This window comes from Zootoca vivipara, chromosome 2, assembly GCF_965207765.1.
Source record: "Zootoca vivipara chromosome 2, rZooViv2.hap1.1, whole genome shotgun sequence".
NCBI lineage: Eukaryota > Metazoa > Chordata > Lepidosauria > Squamata > Lacertidae > Zootoca > Zootoca vivipara.
Window position 1 is genome coordinate 65295643 of NC_142584.1, and position 19692 is coordinate 65315334.

The 19692-nt window shown below is 46.7% G+C and overlaps 1 protein-coding gene across 1 annotated transcript; it reads right to left on the reverse strand.

Annotated features, from left to right (window-relative positions):
* Positions 1-4759: 4759 nt before the first annotated feature.
* On the reverse strand, positions 4760-19187 carry CLTB (clathrin light chain B). The gene is made up of 5 exons (XM_035105801.3): positions 18612-19187; positions 16186-16232; positions 10628-10745; positions 9431-9542; positions 4760-7959 (listed from the first exon to the last, which is right to left on the reverse strand). The coding sequence occupies exons 1-5, from the start codon at positions 18793-18795 to the stop codon at positions 7788-7790; spliced, it is 633 nt and encodes a 210-aa protein (XP_034961692.1). The 5' UTR covers positions 18796-19187; the 3' UTR covers positions 4760-7787.
* Between the last annotated feature and the right edge of the window lie 505 nt (positions 19188-19692).

Here is a 19692-nt window from a genome sequence, read left to right on the forward strand (position 1 = left end):
TATAAGGATTTTTCTGCACTGATGTTATTATGACAGGCAGCGACCATTTTGCATATGTTCAGTTGACTCCCCAAGCATCACTCTTGGAAATGACCATCCAAGTAGGACCAGAACCACTGCAAAGTGGTGCCATCCACCCCTAAGTCAGACAGCCGCTCCAGAAGGATACCGTCGTTGATGGTATTGAAAGCCACTGAGAGATTGAGGAGAATTAACATGGGCATATCTCCCCTGTCTCTCTCCCAACAATTAGGGCAAGGCCACCCCCAAAGAAGATGTTATGGGGGTGGCCCTTGCCCTTGCCACCATTGGCCCAGGTCTTTATGTAGCCCTTACTCCTCTGCTAGAATGAGCCCAGGTGGGTTTCTAGTCAGTCAGAGTGGGGTGTTGCAAGCTTCCCTCTGCCCGCTAAAGGTCCAAAAAGGCCAACTTCTTCAAGAGGAGGAGGCATTCCAGCAGCTGTGGAGGAGGGCCAGATAAACAGCTCACCTCCTCCATTGATGGTCTCTGGCTGCTGCTACCTCCAAGAACAAAGCGTCCGTTCTCTCTTATATAGCCTGGTCGTAAGGCTCGTTTGGCTGACAAGGCCAATATATTGGAGTAAAAGTTATTAGTAAAGCTAATTGAAACAAGTGTCTTTATTACCTTGGGGGCACTTTTGTGCTTCAAAACACTTCAGGAAATTGCTCACATTTATCACAAAGCCTGAGGGCTGGAACTGATGAGCAAAGCCTTTGAATGAGAGGGAAATGTGCTTCTAATTGTGGTTACTCTACCTGAAATATTCACATTCGAGGATGGAGTAGATCACACCTCTTTGCCAATCTGTGTTCGTGTTTCTATTTGACTGAACTGAAACAAAATTGTAAGTTTATTCTTTGCTCTCTTCTCCTTGCCAGCTGTTGGTATCTACATGTGTTGCTCTTTCACATGCTGGTTGTTTTATCATTGGTGCCAGCTTCTAGCCAACTGTTCTCAGTTCCTCATGCATTCGGTGTCCTGCTCCCACCCAACACACACACACACACACGAGTTCTTACTTATGTGTAAGAAAAAGATCTTTATCCAGGTAACTAATAGCACATGCACAGCAGCAGACTTAGAGCTCAAGAGTCATGATTCAGGAACAAGGCAAGACATTCAGAACTGGACACAAGTGATGAAGACACCACCAACAAGTTTCCATGACTTGCCCACCAAGCTTTTAAAGACAGGGCATGGTACACTCACTCGTGAGACTTGCTTGCCTTGCATGCATGTCCAGATTCCAAATGTGTACTCTATTGGGGAGAGGGGAGTCTGCTCCCATCTGCAAAGATGACACCTGCTTCTAGGCGACAAGGCTGTACCTTCCTGTTCTGGCTCCTGTTCAGTTGCTGCCACCTCCTATTCTGCCTCCCCAGCCTCCACTGAGGCTATCTGCCCTGCAGGAAGCTGGAGGGGGGAGCTCTGAAGTAGCTGACATTGGGGTGGAAAAGGTGAGGTTTTCCAACCCAGGTTCCCACCACTGAGCCCCCACCCACCCCAGTTTCTTCTTCCTCCTATATCAGGGCCTGCTAATCAAAACTCAGTTCCAACATTCAGGCTGATGACTTGAAAAGCCTGAGTGTGGAAATGGATACATGACTTGGGCTGCAATAATCTACCCCCTTACCCTAGAGTAAGCCCCATTGAATTCAGCAGGACTTATTTTTGGGTAGATCTGTATAGGACTCTTGCTTATGGTTTGTTTATGCTGCAAGGTTTGTGACTAAGAGGGTGCTACACTGACATTTTGAAAAGGATGTAAACATGGCTGATGCAAATTGCAGGAAGACGGGTTGTGTAAATAAAGCAATTGGGCATCTTGGGATACATGAAGTTTTGAAGACACATAAAGTGGAGTGAGTGGAAAAACTTTATTTCCAAAGCATTATTTCGTAACAATGAGTTAAGTATAGTGATGGCTGTCCACTGTGCATTTCATTTGCTCTGATAATAACCATTCATAATCTGGAACAGTCTGACTTATAAGACAAGCCATGTTAGGCAGATTCTTGGCAGCTTGCTCTGCTGAATAAGGCTGTTGATATATTAAGCTATTATAGGATTAACTATTTTTTTCAGAAAAACCTCTTTGATTGTCCAGTTATTGCACTGTAGAATCAAGATTGTTTACATTTTCTGACTGGTAATTAAATGTAAGATTGAGGAAATCTGGTACGCAGAAGGAAGAGGTTTAGCCTAGTTGCCAGATCTGCTGAGGACAAATTATGAACAAATTCTTCATGCCAGTCACTAAGGAAAAACAGATGCCACTAAAATAGTTTGAAATGGGGCACTTTGCATTCAAGAGCTGTATGGCCCAAATGAAGATCCACTTCATTATATGGGAAGTTTGATACTGGATGAAGAGACATCAGAGAAGAATACATATGCAGAATGTTGGTCTCAGGTTTTTGGGAGTAATTGGCGGCAACCTCTATTTTGTGTTGTATAAGCTCAGCAAATTGAATAGGTGCTGTGGAAGTTACTAGGGAAGCAAACAAGTTTTCAACAAAGAGACTTCATAGAAAAGCTTTCCATTATTCTTTCTGCAACCACACCCAATATTTTGTTACTTGTTCTCGGTTTGTCATCACCCAAAGAAATAGTACCAGCATGATTCTTTTACAGCTCAATCTGTTTTGAGAACTGGTCTTAATGGACCTGGATTCTGTGGCAGCTGGATTGAATTTTTAAAATTCAATATAAAGCTATCAATACCCATTGAAGTTAAGACTCTCAGTAGAGCACTGTGTTTGTTTCCTCAGAAGCACTGCTAAATACACAATGGCCTACAGTGGACTACAATTCAACCTCATGACTGGGGTTGATGGGAGTTACAGTCCAGCAAACATCTGAAGGTCCACAGAGTATCTTTCAATTCCCTACCAACAGAGATGGGGAACTTGTTGCCCCTCTGATGTTGTTGGACTTTCAACTTGGACTTTAGCCCCAGTCAACATGGCCAGGAATGATGGGAATTGTAGTCCATCAACATCTAAAGGGCCACAGGTTCCTCATCTTATACATCTAATGGTACCTACTGGTATGTAAAGGTATATAAGATTGTATTGTGGGGTGTTAACGGCCATCTGTAAACTCTAGTCTTGTGTAGATTAATAAGCAGATACTGACATAGCCAAAGCAGTTCCTCTAGGCATGAGCAACCAGCACAAAGTCAAAGAATTTGTCACTAAGTAACAATGCTGTATGCCCCTCTCTCCCTTCTAGTTATGTTTGTACTGTATATTAATAACTCCAAATCCTTTCACTGAAGCTGTTATTTATTTTGGCTTTACTATTTGCAGCCACAAAATAAGAACTCTGCAATAAACTATTGCAACTATAATGGGGCAGTGTTAGTTAATAGTTTTTAATGTTTAGCCTTAGCCCTGTTCCTTCTAGCTCCTCTGTCACAATGGTTGCTAGGACATTAAGGATTTTAGATTCTCCAGGAGACTGGGCTTCTCCTGAATTAGCAGAAAGGCAGAGGTATCCAACAAAATTTCAGGGTGCAGAGGTCAGAAACAAGATGTCTGGGCAGAGTTGTCTTACAGATTCATCCTGCTCCACCAACGGTAATTCATTCTTGTCTGATGTTTAAAATGAGTGATGTTTAAAAATGAGAATTACTCCAACTTTATGAGAGTGAGAGATGCTCAGTGTCTTGCAGAAGGAAATGTAGAACATACGGTAACTTATCCATGCCTAAGCCCAAAATATGTTTGGCTTATGTTGACAGGCAAACATTAAATGCAGTCTGTTGCTTTGCTGACCGTCAATTCAGAGTGCATAAGTTTAGTTTTCTTTGCCAGTGGGGAAAGGAGAGGCATTTCCATGAACACTTAAGACTAGCTACAACAAACTTGCTCGTAGTTAGCTGCTTTCTTAAAGTGCATTACAATTCTTTCTAGTGAAGTACGTGGATATAATTCTACCTGCCTCAGACAAATGTACAGGCAGGCAACTTTTCATCAAGGTAACAGAATGTACCTGCTTAAAAAGATGAGTTAAAAGCTAATGAGCTTAAACCAACTTCTATTTCATAAAATTGGGGGTAATTAGAGTGTGCTAAAGAAGTGTATTTTCCCATGTTGTTTCAGAGTGTTTAAAATGAAAAAAGGAATTCAAATCTGTGTCCGTGAACATAGGAAAACTACGGCTCATTTAAAAACATTCTGTATTTACTGCTTAATAAAAGTTTGCCCCATAAATGCCTTATAAACCAAGGCTAGAACTTCTTAATATAATATGGAGTAAGAAATCTCTATTATTAAGTGTGCCTCCCAAACATTGCTGACATATTTTCTTTCATAAGCTTCTTATGTGGAACTTGTCTAAGGATGCAACACCATAAATACTTACCTAAGAGTAATTGTCACTGGAGACAGTGGAACTTCCAACTAACCATGCCTAGAATCAGTCTCTAAGTGTCTAAAAACTCCCAGTGCTGCTTCAGAGAAAAGTATTCAAAATGGTCATCTCCCTCCTGTAACAGAGGATTGCAAGGCTTCAGCCTAGGACAGAGTTGGGGAACCTGCAGCCTTCAAGCTGGCCAATATCTAGCCCCAGCTAGCATGACTGGTGTTCATGTAGTCTGGTGGGTCTTGTAGTCCAACAACTCAGAGGGTCACATGCTCCCCAACTTTGGCCTAGGATATTAATTGCCCCAAATACTCTCCTCCCCCATTATTTCAAAGAAGCATGGAAAGAAAGATTCTGCGGCTCCTTAAACTCTGAATGTAGTAGTGGCAGTTTATTGATAATAGGTGGTTTAACAAAGTCACAGATTGTAATGTTGGTGGACAGAGCAGCTGCAGGCAAAGCTCCCGCCTCCCCCAAGTGCCACCCCAGCTTACAGCTGCTGCCATTTGGGGTGCCAGACATAGTAGTGAAATTCTGGGCTGACTGGGTGATTCCATTCCGGGGTACAAATTAAACAGCTTGGTTTCCAGAGGATATGGTGAGGAGTGGTCAGACCACCAATGCTCCCAGCTGTCTCCTCTATGCTGTGAAGTTCTCTGTAGTTGATGGTGGAAGAGGGAGCTGCTATCAGTCTGGAATCTGTTGCTCGTGTCACTGTAGGGCCCTTCTTCTCGTCTCTAGCTCTTCAGATAAACTTGAATGTGGATTGTTCCAGAGGAAACATCCCTAAAACGAACCCTCGTGAAGAGAAACAGCTTTCTCTGTGCTTCTCTAAGCTAGCAACAGCCCCCCCCCCCCAATGGAGAGTTGTAATGCAGTTGTCACAAACCTTACATTGCAAATCAAAGCATCTTTGGCCAACAGGGCATGTTGGACAAAGACCAGGCAGGCTTTTTGAGCTGCATATACTGCAAGACTCCCTAGAATCTACAAGGTTTTTGTACTGCATAGAGTTTGCTTCCAAGCTGTTGGGCTCCTGATTAGAGAAAAGCATGAACCTTATTAAACATTTTACCTAAAAGAACTGCCTTTCCCCATAGGAACACATCCCTTTTTCTGGAAGCTGCCAGGGCCCAGACCAACCCACTTTTTAACACTGTAAACCGTTTTCCCTGCACGACGCTTATCACATCATTTTTGAAGAGCAAGGTGCTGATGCGACAGTCCACATGTGGAAAATTCAAATGTTGTCAAAAGCTCCTTGAAAGAACTGTCTTTCCTGGGATAGGAACTTCCGTTTCCTCTGTGGATCTTGTTTTTTATACACATGCTTCACTGTTCAAAAATGATACGGTGAGCTTAGCGCATGAGGACCTTAACACATTAAATAATATACATGGACATAAGCAAATGCAGCTCCCCGCAAAGCCAACCCAAGTAAGGAGGTGAACCCTGATAATCTATGTATTCTGTGCTTACAGCTGTTTCTGCGGTCTTGAAAACTTCAGCAACAATGCACAACCAGCCCAGATCCCCCTCCCCCAAATGGCCATATATTCCTGAGACTCCAAAATACGCACTTGCAGCCACATGTGGCCATTGTGCTTTTCTGCTGTTAGGTTCACATTCACTCAAGGTGAAGAGCCTTCATTAGAGGAGTGAAGCAGCCCCTCACAGCAGAACATACACCCAATGGGAAAATGAGCAATCTGTTCGCTCCTCTCCTGGTACAAAGGAGAGACGGCAGGAGCCTAAGATATAGGCCAGCTGTATGGAAAGGGACAAATACTACAGAATCATCACTTACTCTTCACACAGCACTGGGAGAGTGGACTGCTCTCAGTGTAATTTCAGCTCCACATTTGTTTGTTTGTTACCTGGGCTGGGGAAATCTAATGCCAGCAAGGTCATCAGCTGCACCATAAGGTGTCCAGCAAATCTCTGAATCTTTATAGAGGGAAATCAGCCTTCAAATCAAACGTGTAGGCTGAAATCCTACACCCACTTACTTAGCAGTAAACCTCATTGAACTCCATGGGACTTACTTCTGAACAGACATGATTGTGCTGGTGATGTGTTTTAAAACTGCAATCCTGTGCATATATATATATGGAAGAAAGCCCTGTTGAATATACTGTGGCACTTTGTTCCAAGCTGCACAGGAATGCGTTCTTAAGTACAGTATTTGATTTGGGGGTGTTGACTTACTATGGGTGGCGGCAGTAAGAGAATGGACCTTGGCTTGCTTAGAAGCCCAAAAGGCATAGACAGCTCTTAGTGGGAGATGAGTACAGAATTGCCCTCCTTTCATCTACCTTCCCTTTGAAGCACACAAACTGAAAGAAGCAATCTCTCCGAGAAAAACCGCGTTAACCCCATATCACGTCCCTGTGCTTAGTGTTGCCTTTGCAAATACAGAATAATATGCCTTGAGGGGCACATGTATGCATGTAAATGAGAGAGGTGGGGAATGAGAATATGAAGGAAGTGCTCAGGATTCTTTCTTATATTCTTCCCCTTCTACATCACCTAAGCCAAAACAGGCTTTTGATTCAGGAAGAACTAACTGGTGGTGGGGAGAAACAGCATTCCACTCAGGGGAAGCAAGTCTTAGCACAATGGCTTGTTGTCATTTCCCCCCTGCAGCTCTTTCATGACTTCAAACAGATCTTAGGTTCAGCCCCTCCATTACAATTTCAGCACACCAAGTCTTTAGGTCAGTTTTCCTCATTGCCCCCTCCCCGCTGCCTCCTCCCCAGGGCTTGCAGACCCCTTCCTCTTTCCCTGCCAAGCCTGTCAGGCACCAGCTCGGAAGCACGATTAAGCTCCAACACTTTGCCTACTCTCAAGGGTCACCGCTCACTATCACTGGGGGTAAGCAGCAACAAGAGCGGAGGCCCGAACTCAGGGAATCCTGCATGCAGCCTTGGGCTCCAATTGAGTGGTGCCTCCTGGGTCTGGTACAAAGTACTGGGAAAGTGAACTGTGTTTTTCCTACTCTACTGGCCAAGTCTGACGGGATAAACAGGGGCCAGGGAAGCCTGTGAATGCCCCTTACGCTAAAACAGGGAGTGACCTTTCTCAAAGGCAGCAGGTGTGGGAACCAAGGAGGGCAGCTGCCCAAGGAACCACGCAGTTAATAAATATGTGGGAAAAGATACCAATGCACCCTTTAAGCAAAGTAAAATCAGGGGGGGGGGTTTACAGGCAACCACTCAGCCCGAGTGATGCAAACGCACGGAGGAGAGAGGAAGGGGCAGGGGTGGGATGCTTTTGGTGTCCCCTACTGGTGGCCATCTAAGCCTGTTGTTGTGCAGCAGCGAAATCTGCTGGCCAAAGAGCAACGCAGCATCCTCACCCCGGCCCCCAGCCCAGCCCCCAGCCCCTTTCCGGCTTGGCTAGCGGGCCAGGGGTGTCTGTTTAAGAGAGATCAGCACGGAGCGCATGCGCGACACATCCTTGGACTGCTTGCTGCTCTTGGGGTTGAAGTCACAGAGTTGGGCCACTTTCTCCCATTCGGTGCCGGGCATCTCTTCCTTGGACTCCTTCATGAAGGCTTCCTCCGAGGCCCTGGAGAAGGAGGCAAGCGAGCAAAGGGTCAGGCTCAGAAAAAGAAGCAGGCAAGCACCTCCTTATCTACTATGCCAGTCAGGTGGCTAAGAAGAATTGCTTGGTTAACTGGAGATTGAAAATAGATTGCCTTTCACATCAAAAGAAGATTAAAGGGCACTGCCACTTACTTATCAGGAATGAACAATTAACAATCAAGGAACGGCCTTAAGTGGCAGAGAAACACAAAGCACAATTAGTAATGGAAACCCTTTCCTCACGTGCCATGTCTGTTATAGCTGTATAATGTCTCGTTGCTTTACTTTTGTGTAAGTTATTTCAGAATACTGTATGTTTGTATTTCTAAGTTGCTTTGAGTTCACCTTTCTCAAAGAACATAAAGATCAGCCAAAACCCTCTTGGGATAGGAATGGCTCTGAGTACAACAATATCAAAGAAGCACTAGACTTTCTAAAGGAAACTGGGGGAAACTACCCTGTCAAATGGCTGCACTCACACTCTGAATATAGGCCTGGGAACTCTGTGTATAAAAGGGAGGAACCAATGCACCATTAGCCTATCCTGAAACATTTGCAGAAGCCCTTTCTTCACTTGTAAAATGTCTGGCAACAAAGAGACCCGCAAATGCACACCTGAGCTCTTGTGTAACTAGCAAACTTTAGCTTAGAGAACATAGCCCAACAGCCGCATACAGGAGATCCACTTAGGACAGGACCCAAAGGGAAAAAGAGCAATAGAGAGACGTACACGTAGCCAATCACATCGGCATCCGGCTGCTGGTAAAAGGCTTTGTCAGCAATCCTACGGTGTGACCCAGAGACAGAAGAAAGCAGCACAGCAGAAAGGCAGCAAAGAGTTAAAGAGAGAAAGGTGGGTTAGTGCCCTTGGAGGAGCAACAGAATCAGACAAAGCAGGAGATTAGAGATTCGTTAGTCAAACGCTTAGGAGTGACAGAAGGAAGCCCCCTTATGGAGATGAAATATTTGGCATGGTCCATAACCCCCAAAAACAGAGACAGCAGCTTCTAGGGAGCAGTGAGCCCAAATCTCAGATTGACTGCAAGGGAGTGAAAGGAAACCCACCCAGGATGTTTGCAGCAACTAGTTTGACAACGCCTTGAAGTCATGCAGCAGATAATGTGGAAAGGCTCGCCTGTGTGTTGCAGGTCTGAATGCAAGAGTGACCAGCCTTGCTGCCTGGTGAGGCACTCTCGCCAGAATCCATTATTTGGCCCGTATAAATTTATTGCACAGCTGTGATGGTGTGGCCTGGTAGAAATATGGTGCAGGAGTTTTATCTCCAAGCTCCCTTACCCAGCCTGCCCCCAGGGATGTGTGGGAGCCAAAAGAGCGAGGTCCCTTTTCTCAGGCTGCATTATGGCTCCCAGGGGCAGCTCTGATACTTTGGTAGGTGCCGGGGGTGAAGTGAGCTATTATTGGCAGGGGCTAAAAGCTGTCTCTCCCAGCCATACCTGTTGTTGGCCCGGTTCCTCTCCATCTGCTCGTTCTGCCGCAAGTTCCACTCTTCCAAGTCCTTCTTGGCCTTCTCACGCCATTCCTGCTCTAACACCTTGGAGGTCACATCTGAAAGGAGGAGGACACATAACTGCTGAGCAGAAGGACAGCGGCAGAGAGGAGGTCTCAGCCACAGCCAAACACCTCACAATGCTGACTCTGAGGAGATGCTGAGAATAGAACCTGGGACCTTCTGCATGCTAAGCAGATGCCTTACTAGTGAGCTCCTGCCCTTTTGCCACAGCCCTTGGAAGGAAGCTGAGGCAGGGAGCTGCTGGCTGTAACGATATGGAAGAGCCCCCTCACAAGATATAGCCCAAGTGCTGCTCTAAGCGGTCACGAAAACACGGATAACAAGGGCAAAGAAGTGGGCACACAGGCAGTGGGCTAAGTGGAAATGAGGGAGGAGCATAACCACTAGGAGACAAATCAGTGTACGCCCAACTAGTCAGGCTCTGTGTTATGAAAGAGGCCTACTGGTTCTGTATATCCAGCTGAAGCCCCATGAAAATAGCTCTCCTGAGGTGAAGCTTGTGGCTAAAATTTTGTCTAGAACCCCTAACGTATATGTCTTTTCTCACTATATTTGGATGTTTTAGGTTCCATTGCCATCTTCTTAATTATTCTATGTTTCCATCAGCACCAGCCACATCTATGTCCCTATTATCCTAGTGGCTTTTTCATCCCCACCCCTCTAAAGCCCTACAATGACTTTTTCATTTTACCCTTTAAAGTTCCTCCTTGTAGCCTTTTCTCTGATGAAACCCTCCTACCCCTTATTTCATTATTCACCGGTTTCTGCTCCTGGGAGCTGGCTCTCCCATTAGGCAGAGTGAGGAAGCTGGTTTAGGGTGTCACGCTGTCACTTATTTTAATTTGTTGTATTTTTATAGCCATGGAAGAGAGACACATTTGGGACAATTTTCTGCCTCTGGTGCCCAAATAACTTGACTGGCCTTGGGTACTCAGCACTGCCTCAGAAATCTTTGCTGGCTGGGGCTGATGGGAGTTGTAGTCCACAGCACCTGGACAGAGCCGGGTTGACAAAGTATGTCATAACAGCGTGTGCCAGCTCTGCCTGTCCCTCAAAAATCTGTGCTAGAAGTACAAAACAGACATTTGTACAGTTTATATTTGCTCCTTTTCATTCCTACCCAACTCCTGCAGTCTCTTTTTCTGCTCCTCTCGCCATTTGCGGAGGCTCTCAGGCTCCTGCGTCAACCGGTCAGCTCTAGCAATGGCTGCATAGGCGTCCGTGGGCCCATTGGATTCCTTTAAGCAAAAGCAACAGTTTGTGAGATCCAGGCTCTCTTTCTTTATTCATAAAAGCATTTATGTATCGCTGTATCATAAAATATATCAAAGCAGTTTACAATAATATATATGTAAACTAAAAAGACATACAATATTAATTAAATTATTATTATTAAGAATGATTTTACTTATACCCCGCCCATCTGGCTGGGTTTCGCCAGCCACTTTGGGCGGTCTCAACAGAATATTAAAAACACGATAAAACAGCAAACATTAAAAACTTCCCTAATGTCTTCTAAAAGTCAGATAGTTGTTTATTTCCTTGACATCTGATGGGAGGGCGTTCCACAGGGCGGGCACCACTACCAAGAAGGCCTTTTGCCTGGTTCCCTGTAACCTCACTTCCTGCAGTGAGGGAACTGCCAGAAGGCCCTCAGAACTGGACCTCAGTGTCCGGGCTGAACAATGGGGGTGGAGATGGTCCTTCAGGTATATTGGGCCGCCAAAGACCATCAACTAACTGTTATGGAAAGATGCATTCTGAATTGCCTGCATAAGCCAGGCAGAATAGAAAAGTTTTCAACAAGCATTTAAAAGTTGAAACAAAAGGCGCTTGCTGAATCTCTATTGGGAGAGCAGGACTGGGCCAACAACACTAAAGGCTCTATTTTGATGTGGATTTGACATCAAATGAGCCTTGCCAACTCGGCAGAATTTTGGCAACTCACCCAAAACCAGAGTTCTGGGTTCCTTCAAGCCCACAGCCAAGACAACCTCTGTCAGGGAAGCTGTGGAGCAGTAGGGTCCCTAACCTGTCTCTTTGATCCAACACCAGATGCAGGCCCCCCAAGAGAGAGGAGTTTCCCAGTGGTGGGAAGTGAACTCTTCTCCCATACCCACCCATAGTCTCAGTCAACCACAAATCTACATGGAAAAAGAAGCAGCATGAAAAGTATTGCACTAAATTATGGTGAGGTCCTAATCCTAGTTCTCCAGCAGATATAAACAACCTTTTCCCAAGGTCCATTCCATGAACAAGGTGGGAAAGAATGGAAACTGTGGAGAAGGTTCAAGAGCCCTAGCACGACTGCCTGAAAATTATGGTACTATTTATTTATTTCATTTATGAATTGCTTCCCATGAGGCATCCCAAAGTGATTTACAACACATATAAAACATTTTTTTTAAAAAAAAAGGTAAAGGACCCCTGACAGTTAAGTCCAGTTGCGAACGACTCTGGAGTTGTGGCGCTCATCTCGCTTTACTGGCCGAGGGAGCCGGCATTTATCCGCAGACAGTTTTTCCAGGTCATGTGGCCAGCATGACTAAGCCACTTCTGGCGAAACCAGAGCAGCGCACAGAAATGTCATTTACCTTCCTGCCAGAGCAGTACCTATATATCTACTTGCACTTTGACGTGCTTTCGAACTGCTAGGTTGGCAGGAGCTGGGACCGAGTAATGGGAGCTCACCCTGTTGCGGGGATTCAAACCGCTGACCTTCTGGTCGGCAAGCCCAAGGCTCAGTGGTTTAGACCACAGCGCCACATATAACACACACACACACACACACACACACACACAAACAAATGTTTTATATATGTGGTGCTGTGGTCTCTTTCTTTCTTTCTCTCTCTCTAACATACCGGTAAAAGCAATTCTTTAAAATGATCACATATAAAAAGAGTGTAGAACAACAGCACGGGCCTAAAATCAGTTCAATTCCAAGAGAGATACCAACCGGGGTAAAGATTTCAGAAGGCTTCTTGAAAGAGGAATGTTTGAGCAGGCACCAGAAAGACAATAGGGAAGGTGACTGATATGCAACGGGAGGGACTTCCAAAGGGGAGCTGCTGCCACACTAAAGGCCTGATTCCGACACCATGTGGAATGAACCTCCTGGTAGGATGGTTTTTGCAGGATGCAGTGATCAACTGGGTATGTAGGGGGTGAGATAACCTTTTAGGTATCCTAGACCCAAGCTGCATAGGGTTTTCTGCATCAGTATGTACCAGCACCTTGAACCTAGTCTGGTACAAGCTTATAGGAACATGTCCTTCTGAAAGCTACACTCTTATGCTGCCCAATAGATACCATCAGCCATGTACCTGCCCAGCCTTATCCAACGTGCCATTCGCTCCCAACGTGATTTTCATGTCTGTGCGACAGGCGAGCACCTACAGTTCTAAGGAGGAACGGCTGCAAGCTGTTCCTCTGTGATGTCATCCCTCTGATGTCACAGTTGGTCTTCAGAAGGTTAGTGCCTTCTTGAGGAGATCTTTCTCTGATCCTAGCCAGGCACTTGTTTCAATTGGCTCTAAAACCACCGTGACGCCACTCAGGGCCATTGTCATGGCAATTACTGGAGCCTCAAGCTGAAATCATGCGGGAAGTGCTAGAAGTGGTCACCTTTATTTAAAGGCTAGTAATCATAGTAATTAAATAAGCCAGCTGCAGCATTTGAGAAGGCCCACAGTATCGGTTCCATTTGCATACAACATTTTATTGGTTCACAGTCGGACTCCTTGCAGTGCGCAGCTGTGGCAGTTGATTATTTACTGGCTCTCAGTGAAGCAGCTCTCCCACCTAGCCTTTCCACCTCATTCCAAACATCAGAATCAACTTAAGCATTTATTTGAATTTTAGATTCCATTTCAAAAAGAAAGCAAATTTCTATGACCAAATTTACACAAATCAAGTGATAAAATTCTTTCCGGACTGGGCCACTGAAGGTGGGGAGGAGGGGAGAATGAGATTTACCTCAAAGCAACAACAGAGTCTTGCTCCATGCAAAAAGCTAATGTTTCAGGGAGAAAGGCTCAAGTCTAGCATCCCCCTCACCTCTCTAAATGGTTCAGTCCAGGAACGGTATTACTACGGTGAGGAACTGTACCCTGAAAAGGGTTTTTCTGTGATATAAAAAGATAAATGGGACTGGGTGGCAGGTAGAGGCTGAATCTAGTGAGACTGCAGATCACGCCCAGGCAGAGGTCCCCGCCCCCCATATCAGGGATGTGGGTGACCCCTATATCACACCCAGGCAGAGGTGTTCCACCCTTTATCAGGGAGGTGGGTGTCACTTTATGGGTGTACTTGGACTCCAAGTCCCCTCAGCTCCAGCCACCATCGCCAAAACAGTTCAAAAATCCTTAGGGGATAAGAACTCACTAAGGAAAAGGCTTTCCCACAGATGCCACAAGGTTCTCCATCATTTTTGCACCAACAGACTAACACAGCTAGCTCTCTAGAACAGATACCTGAAGATAGTTAGCTATTCAGTAGTCAAGCTACACGAATAGGGACAGGACTGGCTGAAAGCTGAAAGAATCCCACTATAAGAGGGAACGGCTGACCTTACTACCATTAAGCAACATGAGGTAGCTGCCTGATTTTGAGTGTCATGAAAAGGCAGCAAGCTGTTGGCTGTTTTATTATGATTGCATATGTTAGCTCTTGTGCCAGAATAACTTGTGCAGCCTTACCATTCTGTGGGATGGGGTTCTCTTTCCTACTTGGGCTGTCCCTGAATTTCCACAGAATGTGCTTTCCCCTTAAGTTTCATGGGGCACTACAGAACTAGCCTATCTAATTCTCCCAGTTTGTTTGCCATTCCTTCTTGCAACGTCTTTTGTTGCAACAAAGCTGCAGTGCAGGAATAATTTGATAAATTTGATAATGGGGTAGAATTTGCCACACCTGGTCTCTTGTGACAGGCAGTGAGGTAAAGACAAGGAATGTGTCACTAGAGAGAAATGTGATACATGGCTAGCAGCCACAGGAAGGGAAACATTAAAGTCAGATGAGGTGGGGTGTGGCAAAAAGGCTGCAATCGCATCTAGTCCTCAAGGAAGTTTTTATCTGCCACCCAGCAGCCTACAACATAGAAGCCAACTCCTAGAGGCCGAGGAGTCTGTGCCACCCCCAATTAAATATTTGAGCTGCCACCCAAGTTGATGGGCATTGCCATTCAACTGGTGTGTGTGCACACCTTGGCATGTGATGGATTGTGCTGGGCAGGGATTACCCCCCCCCCAAAAAAATATTTTATTCAAGTTGGCACCCCTGGCCAACAGGTTGTTGCCTAGAGTTTTGGTTTGCACCAAATCAGCTCTATATTGGGGGCTTTACTTTCTTCTTACTTCTCCTGTAACAACAAGAGGACCCCACACTTTCCCTTCAAATCCTAGGCTCTTTAAGGGAAATTACTCCAGCCTTAAAACTGGTCTCCCTCGTGGAATGTGCAAATTAACACATCCACACCTCTAGCCTGAAGAAACTGGCCAAAACTGCCTTAAAAGTCTCGCTGGACTATTTCCCAAAGAGTAAACATGCTTTGACAGATGTGCATGCAAGCATTATTCAGATGTTAGCACTGTCACTGCAATATAATTCCACAAGTATTTCCCAGCATGCCTCAAACTCTCTCTACAACCTCGAGCTCGCTATTTCGGCCAGCTCTCTGGCTATATGAAAGCTTATGGTCCACAAACTGTTATCTTGATTTGCTATGTCTGGAAGCAAGTAAGAGAAGGTAATGCCATAGCTCAGCAGTGGAGCATCTGCTCTGCATACAAAAGACCCCAGGTTCAATTCCAAGCTTCTCTAGGTAGGGGGAAATTTCCTGCCTGAAACTCTGGATAGCTTCTAGCAAGTCCTTGTAGACAACACTGAGCTAGGTGAGCCAATGGTCAGACTCGGTATAAGACAATGTCCTATGTTCCTAAAGATAGGTGGGTTGCTTTTCCAGAATCAGCAGTCAGACTCCTATGGGGTTCAAGTTGGAGAGTGAAAGGTGGCTGCAATTAAGCACAAAGCTCTCTCAGCTTCACAACTATTGCTGCTTGTCATGTAGAGCAAGGTTATTGGATTACCCTCCACCCGCATCCGAATCCGCTAATCTAATTAAATCTACCCATCTCCAATGAGATTATGCTGCTATAAAGCAAGTCGATACCACAACAAGGAGGGGGTGAAGCACTCCACAACAATCGCTGCCTCTGCATCTACCCAAGCAGACCGGGCTTGTTCCTATACGTCATGGTGTGGGATGGCATCTGAAAGGGCAGCGCATGTTGAATTCCTCCTTGGCAGCTTGTAAGTGGTTGCCCACACACAACACTGTAAGAGCCCTAAGCAACTGGAGGCTAATGTCAGCAGAAACAGGAGGCTAAAGGGCCTTTGTGGAGGGAGAAGGTGTGCTCACGGAGCACCATCTGACTAGAACACAAAAGACAGCACCAAACTATTCTTTCAGCCATGGTATCAGTGGCAATCACAGCAGCACAACAGAGGAACCATGTGTGCCCTCCAGATAACCATTCAGTTTTCAAGACTAAAACAAAACAAAATCCAACCAACCCACAGACAGACAATGAAAACCTCTGACTTCTAGGACTTTGGTCCATTTAGCTCAGTGTTGTCTATATTCACCAGCCCCACAAGTTTCTCTCAGAGTCTCACCTGATAGAGGTCTCCGTTCACAGTAGCCCCATTGCTGTCAAAATCAGCTGCAGAAGAAAAAAAAACATGTTAATAGCAAGTTGTGCCACTGAGGCTAATGGAAGCTGTAGCCAAAAACATCTGGAGGGGCATTCCAAGGCTGGTGGAATGGGTTATATTATGGGACCAGCTGTCTGCCTCATGGCTTGACTGGGTTACAAAAGTGAGAGGTCTGCGTCAGACAGGTAAACACAGCATTGTGTGGAAGCTGGAAGACAGAAAATCCAGAGTCTTAGAATCTGGGGACAGAAAGTGCATTAATCTGGAACACTCACCCCTATATTCCAGCACCCCAAAATTAGTCCTAAGTAGCCAAGCCAATGGTTGTAGTTGCTGTTAGAGTCTTTTGTGCAACCTTCTCAGTAAAAGTCAGTTCATCAATTTGCGCCTCATTTTCATTAATCTCTAAGCCCTTGGATAAGGACCTGGTAACTATGGCACCTGTGAGCAACTTCTGAGATCAGAAGTTCTGCAGGTATTAGAAGCCAGAAGCCCCCTTTCCTCAGCACTGCAAGTAAATCTGATAGCAGGAGATGATAGGAATTTACTTTGAAATAAGTCCCCACTGAGTTAAATGGGACAGTGTAATTTTTGCACTGAGGGTAAGACACAGTGGATGTTACTAAGAAAAGCTGGTTAGATGAGGATGCAAATCGTGGGCATAGATTTCCGTAAGCTAGAACTTAATTCATCAAATGCATGAACTGGTGTGGGGAAATAGTGGGAATATAGGAAAGAGTGGGTGGATGTACAATGGAAGAAACAAAATTAAGTTAACTAATCAGCAGCCTGGTCCCATACATGTTTCCTTAGAGATCAACGGAAATATATACAGTCCTTGAGGTCAGAAAGCTCACAAGAAGGGGGCTGACTCCAGATATTTAATGGGCTCCAAAGAAGCGGGGGATCCCTTGTCAACTGTTTAAACAGGTTCTGAGACTCTAGGCTGCTTACTTGGAGCATGCTTGGAAAGGCCAAATGGGGACAGTGTGTTTTCAGTTCACAAGGCCTTTGAAACAGCAACTATGGCTAAAGAGTGTAACTTTCTTGCTTGGGAAGAAGATAGTTTCAGGGCTCCTGACTAAGCAGAGCCAAGAATGGACTTGTCTTTTTCACTTGTTCTGCTTTCAACAGCAACATGACATGCAGAAATTAAGAAGCTTTTCTTGGCAAGGAGATCCAGCAGTGGAAAATTCCCACGAGCCACGCTGATGGCAAAGGCACAGGAGCAGGCCAGCTGAAAAAGTTGACAACCCTCAGCAGAGCTAAGGCAAAGGAGGGAGAGTAAGTCAAAGGACAAAGTGGCAGCATTCCTTGTGCTTTTCCCATGGTAAGGTAACCTATTCCTTCCTTTCCTTATGCCACTTCCTTGTAGATGCCCTTGCTTTTCCTTGGCACCACACACATGCCCTGAATACGGTAGCTGGCTACACCCAGGAAGTCTGGATCTGGTCTGGCAGCATTTGTAAGGACTCCTCCCAAAGTCGGCCCTGAGCTTCAGAAGGCCTGTCTCCTAAGAATGGTCCCTTCCTTCTATACCGTCTCTCCCCAGCCTAACACTTGGGCCTAATACTTGCCTGCCTCATCCCAGCCAAGGAAGACTAGTGAGAGCTCTCTCTGCGGGTCACGCTTGGGGCTGTTCTGCCCTGGGCCAACTGTTCACACCTGGCCAAAAGATGCTAACCGTTCAAAGATCTTAAGTGTAGAAGGGAGCTTCTGCATCAGCAGCAGGTTGGCCCAAATTGTCTTTGAGACCTCTCCCAACTCTGATTCCCTTCCTGTGGCTGCAGAGGTTGTCCTGAAGAGTAAAAGGCCTCTGTTTCCTATGAGAGTCCCAAATCCAAAGCACACCTGCTTCCTGACCTAAAGGGCTGAGTTAGATAAAAGGAGGACAGTGTTCTACCAAAGACTGCACCAAAAGCAGGCAAAGTTATAATTTGTAGCAGAGGCAAAGACATCTCTGCCAGACTGCTGGCGGCCAAGGCCTCGGGAAAGGCGGACAGGGAGTACCATTTCCTCTTCTCCCACCCCAAGGAGAGACAGGGGAACCTCAGAGGCCCCCTCCAAGCCAGCCTTCTATCTGCCGCTTCATCTTCATACCCAGGCTGAGGAGGAATGCACAGAAACACGGGGAGCTGCCCCAGCACCTAGTCCGGCAACTGGTCCACCTAGCGGGGGTACTGGCAGCAGGGTCGTCCCCAGCCCTACCCAGAGATGGCTGGGAGGGAACCCGTGACCTTCTGCATGCCAAGCAGGTGTCCCGCGGCGCCTCCCCTACGCGGCCGCGGCGCCTCCCCCGCCCGCACCCCCCGAGAAGCCCGGCTCGCCCGCCGCATCTCGGCGCAGGCCCGCGCGCCGCTTCTTTGCCCTTCGCCGCTCCGGCTCACCCGGCGCCTCGGCTGCCTCCTGGCTGCCTCCCGCGGCCCCGTCGGCGGTGCTGAAGCCCTCGTCGTTCTCGATGCCCGCGATCTCGCTCTCTTGCTGAGCCAGGAAAGCGGCGGCCGGGTCCTCTTCGGCGGCCTCGGCTGCTCCGCTCTCCGACGAGGAGAAGAAACCAAAATCATCAGCCATGTTGCCTCCCCCACCCCGCCAGCTGCGCCTCCCGACCCTTTCCTTCCTCGAGGACGACGGGCAGGCGACCCGAGCTGCGCCGACGGCGCTCCTTGGCTGCAAAGGTAAGCAAAGAGAACCGCCGAGCGACAAGGAAGCCCGGGCTCAGCTGTCACTGCGGCGTCGGGCGGCGTCGGGAGGAGCCTCGCCGCGAGAGGACGGGCGAAGGGAGGTGACCTCACCAGCCAGGCTGCCGAGGAGCCCCGGAGCCGCGAGGGGGAAGCACTGCGGCGCCTCCTGCTTGCTATAGGGCTGGACCGACGGAATCGCCGCCGTCGAAAATCAGAGCAGTTCCGCCCAGGGAGAGATTTGCCAGCATCGTGACGACGGCAAGAGATGGCATCTTAAGACTGAAGCTTCCCCCGCCCCGCGGGCGCCGGACTTATTTTTGACTAGTCACCTTTTGCAGCCCTTCTGGAAATTGCAAAATCCAGACAATAAGGGGTACCGTATTAGGCCAAAAGTGGATTTGATTAGGCCCAAATGGCACAAAATAGCTTTTGGGCTTGCAAAGTTCTCCAGACTTCATCCACTATGAAGTGAAACTAAAAGGAAAAGATGGCTAATGGTGAAGCCAAGGCGTCTGCAGGTGGGCTGCAGGCTCAAGTAGGTGAAACCAGGAATAAAGAGAAACTTGGCAGTTTATGTAGTGTTATGAGTTTGCAGGTGCCAGACCTCTCTAATCTCCAGATCCAGTAAGTGTTAGAATTTAATCAAGGGTTGGGATGTTAAGCTGAGAATGAGGCACTTCGAATCGCTGGATTCAGCAAGTGTTAATAGCTAATCAAGCCAGGTTAACCTCCTGGGTGATGGGCCCTTAAGGAAATAAAGGATTAAAGGGCTTGTGCTAGACAGCAA